Raw genomic sequence first — 18,883 nt, 5'->3', positions numbered from 1 at the left:
TATCCTATTCCAAAGACCTGGAGTCTTTGTGAGTTCCCATGTTGATGGAAAAATCTCCACTGACTGTTTGCCAAAGAGGAGTTTCCTGCTCTCTTTCAGGAAAGAAAACTAAGGCCAGGTTGGCTCTGCCATATGTCCATGTGCATCCAGATGGAGATTTCTGCTCACAGATGCAGAATGCCCTCTCACCCCCTGTGTCTTTAGGCTAAATCCATTTCAAGGTGCCATGCTGGAGTTGCACATAAACAAGAAAAATTGGAAGAGGTTTGTGGGCAAAATAGCAACTAATTTTCATTGTGGGATCTATGCTTTTAGACTAGAAATCACTTTTCAGGAAGTGCTGGAAAGAACTTTGGAGATCTATTTTTAGATTGGAAATTGAGGCCCAGAGAAGTTAAAATGACTAACCCACATAAATGGGAGAACAGGAACCCAGGTCTCCTGTTTCGTGCAAGGAAGACTAAGAACATATTCCAGTCGGCAAGCTCTGTACACTGTCTCTGTAACACACCACCCAATGTGTCTATCATTTTTTCTAAGAACTCACCCAACTGGGAATGTCAAGAGTGAGGTTCACTGAATGAGGTGGGTCTGCAGGAGGGACCTTCTTACTGCCAGACAGTTTGGTAATGTGAGGACTGCCCCCTATTTTCACTGGAAGGGGATTGTCTTCATTACCTACCTGTTCACTGACTTATCAGCAAGGGAAGCAATGATGCTGGTGACACCTTCCTTTCAAGCACTTTATTGTTTGTAAAGAACGTTCATATCCATCTCCCTATTTGTCTCCCTTCCCAATTCTGAGACGATATTTGAATAGGATTAATTCCCAGTTACTGAGGTTCAAAGATGAAAAATGAATTGTCAGTTTTTCAGAGGATTGTAAAAAAAAAAAAAATCAAACAACAATAGCATCTTTCCCTCATTTGGGGTTTTTTTTCCTCCAAAAAACTCTAAGCATATTATCCCTCTACTTTTTTTTCCCCCTAAAGTCTTAAATCTTACCTCTTCAAAAAGGCCTTTTTTGCCCACTCAATATTCAGAGCTAACACAATGCACTCACTGTACACGACATTGTTTTAAACCCTTTCCATATATTAACTCTATTTAACCTCAGTACAAGCCTAGAAGGTAAGTATTCTCATCATCTCCATATGAGGCAAGCACTGTTACTATCGCCACATTGGAGCTGAGAAAACTGGAGCACAGAAAGGATACATAACTTTGCCAGAGTCACACACGGAGTAGTAGAGCCTGGGCTTGAACTCTAGCCATTTGGTGCTAGAGTCTGCACACTTTACCTCCACTATGTTGCCAACCTAAAATAGGCCTATTCTGCCCCATTTTTCTTACAGCACTCCTTCTTTCCCTTTTTTCCCCTTTTTTGCCATTAATCATACTTTGTAATTAATTCTTTCCTTATTTACATGTTTGTTATCAGATTGTAAGTGCCGTAGGGCAGGGATCATTATCTGTCTCATTCACATCATAGGTATTTGTTGAATAAATGAAGAAATCTATGCTTGTGGGCACCATTCTGCAACAGACTGTTAAAAATTAATTTTACTTTGAAACAATTTCATACTTACAGAACAGTTATACTACAAAGAACATCACCCAGAGACCTCAATAAAGTTTCGCCACATGTTGTCAAAATACACTTTAGGGCCAGAGGATCCAGTCCAGGGTCACTTGAACAACAAATATTTATTGAGCACCTGCTACTATTGGACTATATAACCGTCTCCTAACCGGTCTTTCAGCTGCAATCATTGCCTCCTACAGTCTTACACAGCAAGCCAGAGCGACCCTTTAAAAATGAGTTAGATCATGTTACTTCTCTGCTCAAGACTCGGCAATAATTCCCCATTACATCGAAAGTAAAAATCAGTGTTCTTTTCTCTCATCTCCTCTCCTACTCCTCTCACCTTGATCCAACCACACTAATCTTGCCATTTCCCAAAGATTCTAGACATGCTTTTATCTTAGGGTCTCTGCATCAGCTCCTCTCTATAATTTGTCTCAAGTAACTGCGTGGCTAACTCCCCCACCTCCTTGTTGATTCCTAAACATGCATCACTAAATCTCCCTTGCTCTGTTTTTTTTTCCCCCTAGCACTTACCACTTTCTTTTTTTTTAATTTATTTATTTATTTTTGGCTGCATTGGGTCTTCTCTGCTGTGTGCAGGCTTTCTCTAGCTGTGGCGAGTGGGGGCTACTCTTTGTTGTGGTGCACGGGCTTCTCATTGCAGTGGCTTCTCTTGTTGCGGAGCACAGGCTCTAGGCGTGCGGGCTTCAGTAGTTGTGGCACGTGGGCTCAGTAGTTGTGGCTCGCAGGCTCTAGAGCGCAGGTTCAGTATTATGGCGCACGGACTTAGTTGCTCCGCAGCATGTGGAATCTTCCCAGATCAGGACTCGAACCCGTGTCCCCTGCATTGGCAGGCGGATTCTTTTTTGTTTTGTTTTGTTTGTTTGTTTTTGCGGCATGCGGGCCTCTCACTGTTGTGGCCTCTCCCGTTGCGGAGCACAGGCTTCGGACACGTAGGCTCAGCGGCCATGGCTCACGGGCCCAGCCGGTCCGCAGCATGTGGGATCTTCCCGGACTGGGGCACGAACCCATGTCCCCTGCATCGGCAGGCGGACTCTCAAACACTGCGTCACCAGGGAAGCCCATGGCAGGCGGATTCTTAACCACTGTTCCACCAGGGAAGCCCACCACGTTCTCATATACTCTGCAGTTATTTACTATATTATTGTTTAATGGTTTATGTTCTGTCTCCTTTACTGGAATATAGCTACAGGTTGAGGATAGGGATCTTCTTCTATTTTGTTTGCAGAATACCCTAAGCACCTACAACTGTACCTGGCATATAGTTAAGTGTTCAATTAATAGCTGTTGTGTGAAGGAATGTTGAAAGTGTACTAAGTACCAGGTCCTGTTCTTGGTACAACAAAAAAACTCTCTGCCCTTATGGGACACGCACTGAAGTAGACTTAAGCCACCCAGACCTATTCCAGTCTTGGCTCCCCTGCCTATACCCTGTGAGATCTGGGCAAGTTACTCAACCTCTCTGAGCCTTCCTTTGCTATCAATCGTTATAAGGATTAGACAGAAAAACAGCATTTGTATAGTGCCTGGCCTAAGAAGAGCTTTAATATTTGTTTCCTTTCTTTCCAGGCTGGAAAGTTGGTAGCCTGATATCTCTGCCAAGGGTTTAGGCAAGGTTTCTATTAAGGCCTTGGAAAGGTGCAAACAGGTACTATACGGCCAGGCCTACTCAACTTTTTTTTTTTTGGCCCTACCGTGCAGCATGCGGGATCTTAGTTCCCTGACCAGCGAGGAACCCGTGCCCCCTGCAGTGGAAGCGCATAGTCTTAACCACTGGACCGCCAGCGAAGTCCCCAGGCTTACCCAATTTTTAAGTGAAGATATTCTGGTGAGAGAATGCTTACAAGGGTCGGAATGAGAAACCAGGGAATGGCTAGTGTCACCTACTTTGCCATTTTGCATCGGAAAAGCCTCGCTGGGTCCGCAGAGGTGAAAGTCTAGAGGAAGGGAAGGGGAGGAAAAGAAGAGTAGCTGGCCACTACAGAAAACTACAAATCCCAGCACACCCCACGGTAAACAACTACGGGTCTCAGCAGTTTCAGCTCCCTGGACCCAGGGAGCTCCAGGGGCCTGCAGCCTGTGTTCTGCGGGAGAGAGCGTGGGGCGTGCCGAAGCAGCGGGGAAAATCGGGTCAAGCTTTACGCCGCTGCGTAGACGCGTCTCACGGGCCGGACGTGACGTAGGGAGGGTTCCGGCTTCGGCCTCCGCCGCTGCCGCCGCTAGCACAGCCGCGGACGCCGCTGCTGCCGTCGGGGCTTGTTATTTCTAAAATGGCGCCCCTGGACTTGGACAAGTATGTGGAGATAGCGCGGCTGTGCAAATACCTGCCGGAAAATGACCTGAAGGTGAGACTGAACGCGGCGGGAGCGCTGCTTTCGGGGCTCCCCCCCTTCCGGCAGCGGGGCTCCCGCCGGCCCGCCCTTCCTCTCTCCGCGGGACCCCCGGCAGTGTCCTGTCCCGTCACGGTGGGGGGCCTAACGCGGTGCGAGGCGACTCGTTCCGACTTGGCGTCACGCGGGGAGCGGGGGCAGCCGGAGTCCCCCGAATGCCATCCCGATTCCCTCGGCGGGGATCCCAAGGGATGTCGCGGCCTCTGCGCCAGGGTTGCCCGTCCTGGCCTTGGGGCTGCCCCGGAGATCGAGACTTCACGGCTTTGCTTACAAGACTACTCTCCCCTCACCCCGACCCTGGGTCTCGGAGTCTGAGGCGAGCCCCCGCGGGCAGTGGGCAGTGGCAGCGGTCATCCCCCCCAGAGGCGGTGACAGGAGCGCGGGGAGGCCGGCGTCTGACAGGGGATGCAGCGTGCTCCCGGAACGCGGCCCCAGTGGGTTTAGGTGCCTGAGGAATGGGGATGGGGATGGGAAGGGGCAGGCGGGGGCCCGAGCGGCCTGGTAGGGTGAGAGAACGTCAAGTCGTCCTTCTGTTCGAGCACTTCTCCCAGTTGCTTTTTAGGAATGTTGGTTTTCTTCTGCTCATTCCAATATGAACCTGTTTTCGAGCACGTCTTTGAGCTGTTTTAAGTGGATAAAGTAACAGGCTCTCAATAAACACCAATACGTTTCTGTCCTTTAAGTTGTCCCCGCTCCCCCCCACCCCCTGCCCCACTCTCTTCTTAGCTCAAGATTTCATTGTTTTGGTTATCCAAAGGAAATGAGTCGTTCTTTGTACTGCAGAGTCCTAGCAACAGTAAACCTATGTTTGGGTAAAGAAATGAATGTAAGAATAAAGGAATGTAAGTCTTTAGGATACTGCTTTTTTGACATGTGTTTCTATGCGTTTGTTAAAACCAGTGCTTAGGTGACTAGCAGTGTTTAGAGGTTGGTGGTAGTGCCTGTTCTTGTTCAATTAACTTTGATTTGCTGTGTGGTAAGTGGGTAAACTGTTGATAATTTTGAGTTCTTTTTATACTTTAAGCTGTGGGTTTAAAGTAATTTATTTTTGTTCGTGAGTTTTTTTCTCTTAAGGAAGATATTACAGGTTTTTTCTTTTGCCATCTCTTGGTACAGGGAGTTGATATTTAACATCAGTCAACAGTGTGCAAAATGTTTAAGACCACAGGAATTGTTGTGAATGTAACTAACTTGTATGTTAATTATATGTGCTGTTTGATAGGGGAGTCATTCTTGTCCATTTTCCCCTTTTTAACAGGATAATTTAATTAAAATGGGGACAAAGCCAGTATTAGTAGAAATGTAGCTTTCATGCTCTTGTGACGACAGTTTTGTAGCTTCTTTCTGCTATATGGCTTTTTAGGAAACAAGGATTTTTCCTTAAAAAAACGCGACATTGTGACCCAGTTCATTGGAAAACTAAAGTTGGTTTTTGCATGTCAGTGAATTGATGTGGAATTTTCTGTTCTTTAGGATATGTAAGGCAGTTTTAAGCTTTGTGTTTATAATGAGTAAAATATTGCTTATTATGAAATGTATCTCGATATTGGATATTGAAATGATTTGAAAGACAAATCAGTTGGATTTTCTTTAGACCTCTTAATTTGATAAACATTAGATTTCCTTCCTAACCTAAGAGAATATAGTTATTAAACCATTTCATTTCCCTTTGCAACACAATTGGACTGTACTTAGTGTGTATCTGTTTCCTAGTAAATTTCCCCCGGACCAACCACTAGAAAAAAAAAATTCTGAATTTTTCTATATAAGTGGAGGCTTTTCTTCTTTGTCTTGGAATTTTTTTTTTTTTTCGGTACGCGGGCCTCTCACTGTTGTGGCCTCTCCCGTTGCTGAGCACAGGCTCCGGGCGCGCAGGTTCAGCGGCCATGGCTCACGGGCGCAGCCGCTCCGCGGCATGTGGGATCTTCCCGGACCGGAGCACGAACCCGTGTCCCCTGCATCGGCAGGCGGACTCTCAACCACTGCGCCACCAGGGAAGCCCTGGAAATGTTTTTATCAGATTAATTTTCTTGTGCTGCATCTCTGGTGTATTTAAAGAAATTTAATTCTGTTTCTCCCTCTTGGCATGAAGTGCAAACTAAAATTAGGCAGGCCAAGAAAGTATTCCAGGAGCACTTTTTCTGAGGCTTTAAAGCCAAAATAAAATATTCTATCAAAGGAAGAAAAATCATTGGGGCCACTTAATGATCATTATGGAAAAGATTTGTTCTGGTAGAAAAATAGGCCGAAATTTACCTGTGTTTTAAATTGGAAGTTGGAGATACTAAATAAAATAATAAATGCATAGGATGTTCTAGATCTAATCATGATTTCTCTATATCTAAATTGGAAATGGTCAAATCACTAGTCCTGGGTCAAATGTACATAACTGTTTTGAAGGAATAAGGGTGATATATGAAGGTGAGTGGACCAAAGCATAACATTTCTTAAAAAAGAGTTCGTGTGATTCTCATCCACTAAAAAAATTTTAGAAAGGATCTTAGAAGCCACAGATTCCATATCTGACCAAATGTAAGAATGAATGATGAAAGACAGGTTTACTGAATACTTACACTTAAGTATTTTGTCATGGGAGAGGTTCTATAACTTGGAGATTGTCTGATCTCTTGGACAGTTCTTAAAGGTCCCATGTAAGTAAAGAAGTTGCACACTGAGTTGGTGTTCAGTTTTGTTTTGTTTTTTACTGAAGAACTGAAGACAGTTTCCATGGTAGGGGTTGGGAGAATACTAGTGTCTACCTCAGATATGCAACACAGGGAGAAGTAACCACTTCTATGGATTGATAGTTGCTGTAATCTTTTTTGGAACTCACTTTTATGTTTAGTCTGAGCCATCTCTGTTTTTCGTATAAGGCCACTGCTCTGCAAAATTGTACCTCTGTTTGAAATGCCTCCATAAAGCTTCAGAGAATTCTCCCTTGCTTTTTTCTGAGACTTGGTGAAGAGCCTTTTGTACCTCCTTATTCAGCCTCTATCTGATTTTATAGATTCTCATATATGGTAGTCTTGAGCCTTCTGGATTTGAAGCCTGTTAGTCTTGTCACTCACCTTATTGCCTGTCTTACTGATCATTCTGTTTACCTGAGTTGTTTGGTTTTGTGTATTATCTTTCTTTAGGTATTTCAAGGAAAAATGAACACAGTACAGCAGTTAGGGACAGACTGTGGCTTTCTATAGGGCTAGAATAGTTTTTTCAGTGTTTTCATTGATAATCTTTCTGAGACCCTTTCTGATAATGCTTGGCATTTTGTCTTTTTGGCAACAGAATCACAGTCTCTTGGATCTTCTGAAAATAGTCTGTAGCAGTGCTGTCCAATAGAAAATGCTCAGAAATGTGAGCCTCAAATTGTTAAATTTTTTAAAGTAAAAAGAAACAGGTGCCGGAGCCTGTGCTCCACAACGGGAGAGGCCACAACAGTGAGAGGCCCCGCGTACCGCAAAAAAAACAAAAAAAAACAGGTGAAATCAATCTTAGTAATATTTTATTTAACCCAATTTCAACATGCAATTAATATAAAATTACTAACATAATACCTTGTCTTTTTTTTTGTATTAAGTCTACAAAATGTGGTATATGTTTTACATTTACAATACATCCCAGTTTGGCTCAGCCACATTTCAGGTGCTCAATAGCTACATGTGGTAGTAGGTTTCCTATGGGACAGTGCACACTTCTAATGACTCCCTAGACCCTTTTCTAGAATTTCAGAGCTGAGAGAGAATCAGAGTTTACCTAGTTCTGTATTCTCACTTTACTGAGGGGGAACTGAGCTTTGTAGAGTTTATGATCTGCCTGAGGATGTCCAACTAATCAGTGAATTAAGTTGGAAAGCCTCTTTGTGCAGAGCTCTTTCTGATACAGTTAATAGCCTTTTAGGATGGCAAATAGCATACTTTTCTAAGTATGTCTTCCACTTAATCACCTTTCTTTTTACCTTCCGTTCTGAGTACATTAGAGCGCTTTCTTCTGATGGTGTGCCTTGTACTTCCCTGCTTCTTTGCTTCTGCTTAGTCTCTTTCTTTCACCTACTTAATACTTATATAGCACAAATATTAAATCATTTAATACTGTGTGAGTTGGGTACTAACATTTGCCCCATATTACAGACAGGTATCTCAAGCACAGGCAGATTAAGTAACTTTTCAAAGGCATATAGCTAGTAGGTAAGTGAAGGAGCTGCATTCAGACCTAGGCAGTCTGGCTCCAGGGTTCACGTCCTTATCTACCACTTATGTTTCCTCTATACAATACCCTTCATGCCCCTTTTAATTTTATTTATTTATTTTTTGGCCGCGCCAAATGGCTTGTGGAATCTTAGTTCCCCTACCAGGAATCGAACCCCGGGCCCACAGCAGTGAAAGCGCAGAGTCCTAACCACTGGACCACCAGGGAATTCCCCTCCATGCCCTTTTTAGCTCTAGCTCAGATGTCACTTTCTCCATACAGGACTCCTGGATTCCATAGTCAGAATTATTAGTAATGGTTAGAATTTACACAGCTACTTACAGTTTTCAGAGTACCTTCATGTCCACTCTATCACTGTGATAGGCAGAGCAAATATCAGGACTTGATAAGGTTTAAGTGATTTTTGCCACAGTGAGTCAGCAGAGTATGTACCTGAATTTATTTGCTATTTAAAATTTCCATTCTGGAATTCCCTGGTGGTCCAGTGGTTAGGACTCGGTGCTTTTGCTGCCATGGCCCATGTTCAATATCTGGTCCGGGAACTAAGATCCCGCAAGATGTTTGGCAAGGCCAAAATATTTTCCATTCTTTCTGTTCTATACTAACCTTTGGCCCATAGCACTTTCTGTTTCATTTTACTACCACTTGTATTGTTCTGTCTTGTATGATAGTAAATATACCTGTCTCCACCATTAGACTGCAAGCTTCTTGAAGGGCCAGGATCATATCTTGTTTATTTTTGTATTCTCCACAGTCTTAGAACACTGCCTTGTATGTGATAGACACTCAGTTAAGGTGTGTTGAATCAAACCGTACTGCTTTACAACAGACATTTCTTTAACTGTCTCCTGTGTCAAGTACTATTCCCTGTGGATGCTAGAGATAGAATTTGGCACTTCGCTCTGTCTTTGAGGGGCTCTCAATATAGTAGGGGAGATAGAGAGGTAAACAAATGATCATTGCGTAGTTTGGTAGGTGCTAAAATAGAGAGCTGTCCAGCATATCGGAGAACATAGAAGAAGCAGCATCTAACTCTGGAGCCACAGATGGTTTCACAAAGGAGGAACAATGAGAGGATGAGCAGAGTTTTTTCAGGTAGACAAGACAGGAAGGAAAGAACATGAAGCAGAAGAAATACCATGTGCAATGGTATAGCTTAATCTAAAAGAAGATGGCTGGTCAACTTGAAGTAGTTTGGTATGGCTTGAGGTGGTGCAGAGAAGACAGGCAGAGACCAAATCATGGAAGATGAGGCTGATAAACTTGAATTTTTATCTTTGAGATGGTTCATGTATAAACACTTTGAAATGTTTTTATATTTTAGGGAAAAACAAATAAATCATGCTTGGTGATATTTTAAAAAATATGGCTAACTGAAAAGTAGATTCAAAGGAAACTATTAGAGAGATACACTGTTGTATGTAGTAGGAATATGACAAAATCATAAAGGTGATATCTGAATGGAGTTTGGGAAACACTATCATAGAGGAGTGTCCTTGAGAGGTTTTTAAGGGGGGCAGTGACAGGTTTTAGGAATTTTCTAGCAGCATTATGGACCTTGGATTGGAATGGGACAAAAATGTCATAGGAGCAATAGACCAGGTGACATGAAAGCTTTTGAAGTAAGCCAGTAACAAGTGGTTGTGGTGTTTAAAAGGAAATGAAGATGGTATAATAGGACCTGTTGACAGATTATGTCTAGGTTTGAGAGAGAGAAGAGTTTAGTGTAATCTCTTAGTTTCTGGCATGGATTACTTAGTAAATACTAATAACTAGATTAAGGCATACAAGGGAGTTTGGTTTGGGCCAGACTGAATTTGAGATGCTGCCAAGTCAAGACGCTGAGGCAGAAACGTTCAGAAAACTGTTGGATAAACAGATCTGTTGGGTAACAAATATTTATTGATTACCAAATGTGCTCCAGACACTGTTCTAATAGTGTTAAACTCAGGAGAAAGGTCTAGACCAGTGGTTCTCAGCTGGGGGTGATTTTGCCCCCGAGCGGATATTTGGCGATGTCTGGAGACACTTGTAGATTTTCGCAGTTATCTAGGGGGTGTAAAGGCCAGATGTTGCTGAACATCATACAGTGCACAGGACAGCAGCCCCCACAACAGAGAGTTGTCGGTAGTGCCAGGGCTCAGAAACCCTGGTTTTTACTGAAGGTACAGATATTTCCTTCTGGATTGTTAGCGTGTGAATATCATTGTCATCTTGGATTCCCGCTCCCACTCTTCATTCCCAGTGATTTGTGTTATAGTAGAGACTCTATTCAAAGGCTGTGTAGAATATAATCTTAGATAGATTTTTATTTCTTAAGAAGAAATTTTGTAAATACCAGTATGTAAAAGTAAATAAAGGAAATAGTATGTTTCCAATAACAAGATCAGCTAAACGAAGAATTACAGAAATTCAAACCCCAGTGTATTTGAGGGGCAAGAGAGAACAGGGAGACAGGAGCAGAGAATAGAGTGGATCTGTAAACAAGTATCTTGAGGAAAACGTAGAGAAGGGAAATAGGGTCTCCTAAGAATGGGTCCATGAACCTCTACTTTTTCAAGGATTAGGAATTAATTAGGCACCGTGGGGAGAAATGGATGTAGTTTGCCCTAAATTTGGGATAAGATTGAGAATCTTGCCTCAGTGACTGCTTTGGGGCAGAAAGAGAAACGAACCATGCTTCCTACAAATCAAGCTGCAAAAAAAAGCTGTGAAGGGCTTTGGAGGAGCCTCTCCCATGGCAAGACTGGGCTCTGAGAGGCCAGTGTGTGTGTAGTTGGCTGACATGTGTAGAGTTTGTGCTGAGATTTCATAGACTTCTTATTTTTCTGTGTTCTTGACATGAATTTGTAAGTGCTGCTGAACTGGAGTGATGAGAGGCAGTGGCTTTGGCTTAGAGGCTTAGTGCTCTAAGTCCTCTGTTGGGACTGCAGAAGTGGCAGTTATAGGAGGCAGCTGTTAACTTTACTCAAGTTAGCGTGCCTGGCCTCGGGTTGAAGATGTTGCTTTAGTAGTTTACATGGTTCCCTAGGCACTCACTGGCTTTTGGTAGGGTTTCACAGTGATGCTCTTTAGCTAATGGTCTCCTGTTACTTTCAGATCAGCCCTGGGGGGTTTGGGCCAGTCACCATAAGTGACTTGCAGTTCAGGAGGCATTATGGGCCAGGAGAGCCAGTCATATGTGGGTGCAAATTCTGCAGCATTCAAAATGGGAACTATAGAGTCCCTCACGAATCTGTGCTGTGATTAGTTTCAGAATGTTAAATGATAACTCACTTTGTTCTAAAAAGTATATAGAGTGGTTTACAAAGCAGCATTCAATATAGCAAGATAAATTATATTCAGAATAAGTAAGAAAAATGAGACAAAAAGAAAATAAAGATAGGAAACCAAGATGGAGCCAATAGGAAAAATAAGAATAGTACATATAAAATAAAAGCTATGATGACTGGGTTACTTCTTTGAGATTAGGCCTTAAGCTTTCTAGGAGCCTACAGAAAGATGTAAACTGATCAATTAAAAAAAATTTACAGAGTCTGTAAGATGATAAAAATAAGCTTCTCAGGGAAATCACATCTATCCTTGATGGAAGAAACAAAGAGACATTCCTCCCCCAGTCCTCCTTGAAGGCAACTATTTAATCACGGCATCCTGTGCACTTTGTTTATAGTCCACGCAATGACAAGCTCTGTAGAGGACTGTTTCCTATAATGTCCTTTACTACAGGTTGATAGTATGACATTAAAGTGCAATTTGAGAAAAAGCGATTGGGAACGGAGTACAGTGTAATGCAGGGTGAGGACAACCCTCTCTAGAGGACAGTCTGGCTTAATTCATGGTGGAGTTTATAGTAGGTTGGTTTGTTTGGGTAACATACTAATAATTGATCTTTAAAGGGGTGTACACCAAATTTGGTGGAGCCCCCAAATTTACAAGAGTGGACAAGAGGAGAGATCAACATTATACGCTTATGTCAGAGAATATATTAGGTATGGGCCCTGACCTTCACTGATGGAAGTTAGACCTGTTCTTAAAAGGTGTGCAATCTGAAAGAGTGTGGATGGGACAAGTGCCTGAGAACGAGCAGGCCTCCTGGCAACAAACAGAAAACTCTGCCCACTCCTGGACAAATTACAGCAAAGCACTTCTGCAGATACCTTGGTGGAATTCTCTTTGAGGAGGTTTGGTGAGGGTACCTGAAAAAAATCGCAAATATTAATTGAGCAAGGCATTATACCTAAGAAAGGTGGGTAAGGTCCTGAGATAGGTACTTTAAAACATCACTATATTGTTTTATTTTTAAAATTGTATAGTTTCAGAAAGTACATTTAAAAGTATAAATTGTTGCTCTATGAGGCTAACCTAAAAAAAGTAGTGCTCTTTTTTCTGGCTGACTGAGAAGGGAGGTGGTAATGAAAGACTATAAAAAAATACAGGCCAATCATGGCATATTTGTTCTTTGGAACTACCCTTAAGCTAGATGGAAGTGAGTTAGGGTGAAAAAAAAATGCAAACAGTAATTGTAAACTTTGGGAGCTAATTACTATACAAATAATAAATTATATATCACAGGTCTAATGGATTATAATAGAAAGAGGATGTTGTACAACACTGATCTTTTGAAATTGATTGGGAGGACAGCTACCTCTATCCACAAGGAGTAGATTTGAGTGGTTATGGTCAACGTGGTAATTATTATTTTTAAAGAAGTAATATATATTATTAATTTAAAAATAACAGTTTTATGAGATATAATTCACATATCATAAAATTAATTTTTAAAGTGTATAATTCAGTGGGGTTTTTTTCCCAGTGGGTTTTACTATACTTACAGAGTTGTGCAAACATTGCCATAATCAATGTTAGAACATTTTTATCATCCCAAAGAGAAACTATACCCATTAACAGAAACTCCCCGTTACCCCTTACCTCAAAGTCCAGCCCTAAGCAACCATTAATCTATTTTATATCTTCATGGATTTGCCTATTCCAGGCATTTCAGATAAATTGAGTCATATATTGAGTTGGCTAAAAAGTTCCTTCGGGTTTTCCCATAAGGTGTTACGGAACTTTTTGGCCAACTCAATATATATATATATTTTAAAATAAATTTATTTGTTTATTTATTTATTTTTGGCTGTGTTGGGTCTTCATTGCTGCGCGCGGGCTCTCTCCAGCTGTGGCGAGCAGGGGCCACTCCTTGCCGTGGTGCATGGGCTTCGCATTGCGGTGCTTGTTGCAGAGCACAGGCTCCAGGCACACAGGCCCCAGCGGCTGTGGCACACAGGCTCAGCAGTGGGGCTCGCAGACTCCAGAGCTCAGGCTCAGCAGTTGTGGCGCACAGGCTTAGTTGCTCTACGGCATGTGGGATCCTCCCGGACCAGGGCTCGAACCCGTGTCCCCTGCATTGGCAGGTGGATTCTTCACCACTGAGCCATCAGGGAAGCCCCTTCATGCTTTTTTAAAAAGTAAAATAAATAAACAAAGATGAAAGTGGAATGCGTTTTGGTTGACATCTCTGGCAACTGCTGTTTTGGGTTTGATGTATATCCTCCTAGCTTATTTTATTTTATTATTTTTTCATTTTACTGCGTTGGGTCTTAGTTGTGGTACGTGGGATCTTCATTGAGGCATGTGGGATCTTTTGTTGTGGCGCTCCGGCTCTTCGATGTGGTGTGCAGGCGGGCTCAGTAGTTTCGCCGCATGGGCTTAGTTGCCCTGAGGTATGTGGGATCTTAGTTCCCCGACCAGGGATTGAACCCGCGTCCCCTGCATTGGAAGGCAGATTCTTAACTGCTGGACCACCAGGGAAGTCCCCCAGGTTGGTATTTCTATTTTGTGGATGAGGAAACTGAGGCACAGAGAGATGAAGTAACTTAGCAGGGTTACACAGCTAAGTAACAGACAGTAAGCTAAGTAATAGGTAGTAAGAAGTTGAGGTGATATTGTTCTGTGATCTCTTTGACTTCAGAGACTGCGCTCTTAACCTCTGAACTGTGCCATTGTGTTACTTGTGTAAGATATCCTGCAATTGGTACTTGTTGATTTAGGAGTAAAGGAGTATTCTCTCTGGGCCCTACTCTATTCCTCCAAAATTTGACCTTCCATCAGTATTTTCTTTTTTTTAAATTTTGTTTATTTTATTTATTTTTGGATGTGTCGGGCTGTCGTTGGCTTTCTCTAGCTGTGGCGAGAGGCGGCTACTCTTCGTTGAGATGTGCAGGCTTCTCATTGTGGTGGCTTCTCTTGTGGAGCATGGGCTCTAGGAGCACAGGCTTCAGTAGTTGTGGTACGCGGGTTCAGTAGTTGTGGCTCGCAGGCTCTAGAGTGCAGGCTCAGTAGATGTGGCGCACGGGCTTAGTTGCTCCACGGCATGTGGGATCTCCCCGGACCAGGGCTCGAACCCATGTCCCCTGCATTGGCAGGCGGATTCTTTACCACTGCGCTGCTAGGGAAGCCCCTTCCATCAGTATTGAACATAGCTGATTACTCCTCTTTTGAAACATTTTCTTCACCGGACTTCCACAATACTACACTCTCATGGTTTCCTTTGTACCTCATCAAGCAGTCCCTTTTGCTGGTTCCTCCTTCTGTCCCTAACTTCTGTGTGAAGTATTAAGACTCCTTTTTGTAACTTATCCTTTTCCCTATTTGTAAGCAGCCAGTTTAGTTGTCTCTTCTAGTCTCATGACTTGAAATATATATTTCCTGACAATCTCCAAATTGGTCTCTCTAGCCTGCATCCTTTTCCTTGAATTCAGGACTCACTGGGTCAGCTGTTTACAGCACATCTTAGGCACTTTGAAGTCTGACAGCCATTGCAGACTTAGTGTGTCAAAATCAAATTCTTACAGCCAAATAGTGGAAAGAACCCAAATGTCCAGCAACTGATGAATGGATAAGCAAAATGTGGTAAATACATACAATGGAATATTATTCAACTATAAAGAAGAACAAACAAATCATGTATGTTACAATGTGGATGAACTTTAAAAACATATGTTAAGTGAAAGAAGCCAGTCACAAAAGGCCCCATTTCTAGATGTCCAGAATGAACAAATCCATAGACACAGCAGACTAGTGATTGCCTAGGGCTGTGGGGTGGGGTTGTGGGAGGTGGGAGATGAGTGCCAATGAGTATACAGTTTCTTTTTGGGGTGATGAGAATGTTCTAAAATTGATTATGGTGATGGTTGCCCAACAGTGAACATGCTGAAAACCATTTATACATTAAAGGGGTGAATTTTACAATGTGTGAATTATATATATATTATATCTCAATGAAGTTGTTAAAAAAGCCCCACAAATTCCTGGTTCCCCGTCCCCCAAACAAAACCCAGACAAATCAAAACAATCATAAAAAAATAATTGAGAAACACTGGGCTTATTAAAATTAAAAACTTCGCTCTGCATGGGAATTCCCTGGTGGTCCAGTGGTTAGGATTTCATGCTGTCACTGCTGAGGGCCCAGGTTTGATCCCTGGTCAGGGAACTAAAATCCCACAAGCCACACAGCCAAAAAAAAAAAAAGAATATTAAAAAAACAAACAAAAACGTTGCTCTGCAAAAGATGCTTTCAAGAGAATGAGAAGGCAAGCCACGGACTGGGAGAAAATATTTGTGAAAGACATGTCTGATAAGGGACTTTTATCCAGAATAAACAAAACACTCTTAAAACTCAGCAGTAGGAAAACAAACAACCCTATTAAAAATGGGCCAAATGGGCTTCCCTGGTGGCTCAGTGGTTAAGAATCCGCCTGCCAATGTAGGAGACACAGGTTCGAGCTCTGGTCCGGGAAGATCCCACATGCCGCAGAGCAGCTAAGCCCGTGTGCCACAACTACTGAGCCTGCGCTCTAGAGCCCGCGTGCCACAACTACTGGGCCCATGTGCTGCAACTACTGAAGCCTGCATGCCTAGAGCCCATGCTCTGCAACAAGAGAAGCCACCGCAATGAGAAGCCTGCACACCACGACGAAGAGTAGCCCCCACTCACCGCAACTAGAGGAAGCCCATGCACAGCAACGAAGACCCAACACAGCCAAAAGAAAAAAAAGGGCCAAAGACTTGAACAGATACCTCAGCAAAGAAGATATATAGATGACAAATAAGCCTATGAAAAGGCACTCCATATCATATGTCATTAGGGAGATGCAAATTAAAGCAAGGTGGGAATTCCCCAGCGGTCCAGTGGTTAGGACTCTTGCTTTCACTGCCGAGGGCCCAGGTTCAGTCCTTGGTCAGGGAACTGAGATCCCACAGTCCGCGTGGTACGGCCAAAAACAAAACAAAACAAAAACAACAACAAGGCAGTACCACTACACACCTATTAGAATGGCCAGAATCCAAGACACTGACAGCACCAAACACTGGCAAAACTGTAGAGCAACGGAAACTCTCACTCATTGTTGATGGGGATGCAGACTAGTACAGTCACTTTGGAAGATCATTTAGCAGTTTCTTACCAAACTAAACACCCTTACCATATGATGTAGCAGTCATGGTGTTTATCCAAATGAGTTGAAAACTTAACATCCACTGTAAAACCTATACACAGATGTTTATGGCAGCATTATTCATAATTGCCAAAATTTGAAAGCAACCAAGATGTCCTTCAGTAGACAAATGGTTAAATAAACTGGTACATTGAGATAATGGAATATTATTCAGCGCTAAAAAGAAATGAGCTATCAAGCCATGGAGAGACATGAAGGAAGCTTAAATGCGTATTACTACGTGAAAGAAGCCAACCTGAAAAGACAACATATGTATGATTCCAACTATATGACATTCTAGAAAAGGCAAAACTATGGTGATAGTAAAAAGATCAGTGGTTTCCATCCTTTCCCCATACCTTGCCCGGTATATCTCTTAAATGTGGATGTCATCTGTATCCTTTATCACATCCTTTAGTAAACTGGTAAATGCAAGTGTTTCCCTGAGTTCTGTGAGCTGCTCTAGCAAATTATTCAAACCTAAGGAGGAGGTCTTTGGAACCTCTGATCTATACCCGGTTGGTTAGAAGCGCAGGTGATAACCTGGGCTTGCAACTGGTGTCTGAAGTGTGTGTGTATATTGGCAGGGGAGTTGTGGGGGGGGCAGTGTTGTGGGACTGAGCCCTTAACCTGTGGGATCTGACACTATCTCTGGTAGATAATGTCAGAATTGAGTTAAATCGTAGGATACCCTGCTGGTGTTGCAGAGAATTGCATATTGTAGGGAGAAAAAACCTTGGTGACCAGGAGTGTCAAAACTGTGAGTGTTCTGTGTGACTAGTAAGGGAGACACATAGGAAAGAAGCACAAAGTAGGGAAGAACTGAGTTTTCCCCTACATAGGAAGGAAAAAGCTGAGGTTTTTTGTTTTTGTTTTTTTTAAACAAATGCAAAGTGGAACTGAAGGAGCCTTAGAGACCATCTTTCATGATAAACTTAAGGCTCTGAGTTCAGAAACATTGTTTCACTCACCAGTGTCTGTTCCTTTCACAAATAATGGATGGATTATATATCTGGACCAAGGATTGTTTATTGAAGCATCTGAGGGTTGTAGGAAATTCAGCACAGAAGGAGCTCCCTACTCAGGGCCAGAAGGACTCCAGGCCAAAAAGGTGATCTTGCCTTTGAGGTGATATTTGAAGATCAGGAACTTATCCTATGAATAGGAGCAAACCTTTTTATTTTGAAGATGTTTTAAACAGCTTGATTTCCCCTCATTTTTTGGGGGGGGACTTTTTTCTTGCTCTTCCTCCCCCCTCCCATTGTGAGTTCTCTCCTATGCTTGCCTCTGTGTAAAGTGTTGTAGCTATAACTGTTTTTGTTTGTTTGTTTGTTTGTTTGTTTGCGGTACGCGGGCCTCTCACTGTTGTGGCCTCTCCCGTTGCGGAGCACAGGCTCCGGACGCGCAGGCTCAGCGGCCATGGCTCGCGGGCCCAGCCGCTCCGCGGCATGAGGGATCTTCCCGGAACGGGGCACGAACCCATGTCCCCTGCATCGGCAGGCGGACTCTCAACCACTGCGCCGCCAGGGAAGCCCGCTATAACTGTTAAAGTGTGTCTCTCATATATTTAAGTAAATTGTAGCATTTAGATTCCTTAATGTTTAAAATCATTTCATTATGCTTGTGTAGTTTAACTTGTCCTTTCTTGGCAGATATTCATAAAATCTAGTAGGGCCTCTGACTGTAGTATTAACTGGTCTCAGATGGAAGGAAGATTCCCCCCCAGTTCTTTTTTTTTTTTTTTAATATTTATTTTGGCTGTGCCAGGTCTCAGTTGCAGCACGCTGGATCTTCGTTGCGGCATGCAGACTTCTTTAGTTGCGGCATGCGGACTTCTTAGTTGTGGCATGTGAACTCTTAGTTGTGGCATGCAAACTCTTGGTTGTAGCATGCACGTGGGATCTAGTTCCCTGACCAGGGATCACACCTGGACCCCCTGCATTGGGAGCATGGAGTCTTACCTACTGGACCACCAGGGAAGTCCCTAGAGTTCTTTTTTTAAAAATTAATTCCTTAATTAATTTTTGGCTGTGTTGGGTCTTTGTTGCTGCATGCAGGCTTTCTCTAGTTGCGGCGAGCGGGGGCTACTCTTTGTTGCGGTGCGTGGACTTCTCATTGCAGTGGCTTCTCTTTGTTGTGGAGCATGGGCTCTAGGCGCGTGGGCTTCGGTAGTTGTGGCTTGT

The 18,883-nt window shown here is 43.0% G+C and overlaps 1 protein-coding gene across 2 annotated transcripts in view; it reads left to right on the top strand.

Annotated features, from left to right (window-relative positions):
- Nucleotides 1–3,708: 3,708 nt before the first annotated feature.
- Nucleotides 3,709–18,883, top strand: part of PPP6C (protein phosphatase 6 catalytic subunit) — a 31,937-nt gene continuing 16,762 nt past the window's right edge. Inside the window, exon 1 of one of the 2 annotated variants that reach the window (XM_079927850.1) lies at nt 3,709–3,954. In XM_079927850.1, the coding sequence (XP_079783976.1) occupies nt 3,880–3,954 (75 nt within the window). In that variant the 5' untranslated portion in view covers nt 3,709–3,879. The remainder of the gene's footprint in view (nt 3,955–18,883) is intronic. The other variant, XM_079927849.1, reaches the window with a different exon arrangement.

Source organism: Stenella coeruleoalba (assembly GCF_951394435.1).
Source record: "Stenella coeruleoalba genome assembly, chromosome: 7".
NCBI lineage: Eukaryota > Metazoa > Chordata > Mammalia > Artiodactyla > Delphinidae > Stenella > Stenella coeruleoalba.
The sequence above is the reverse complement of the archived record's forward strand: the minus strand, read 5'-3'. Positions and strand labels throughout refer to the sequence as shown.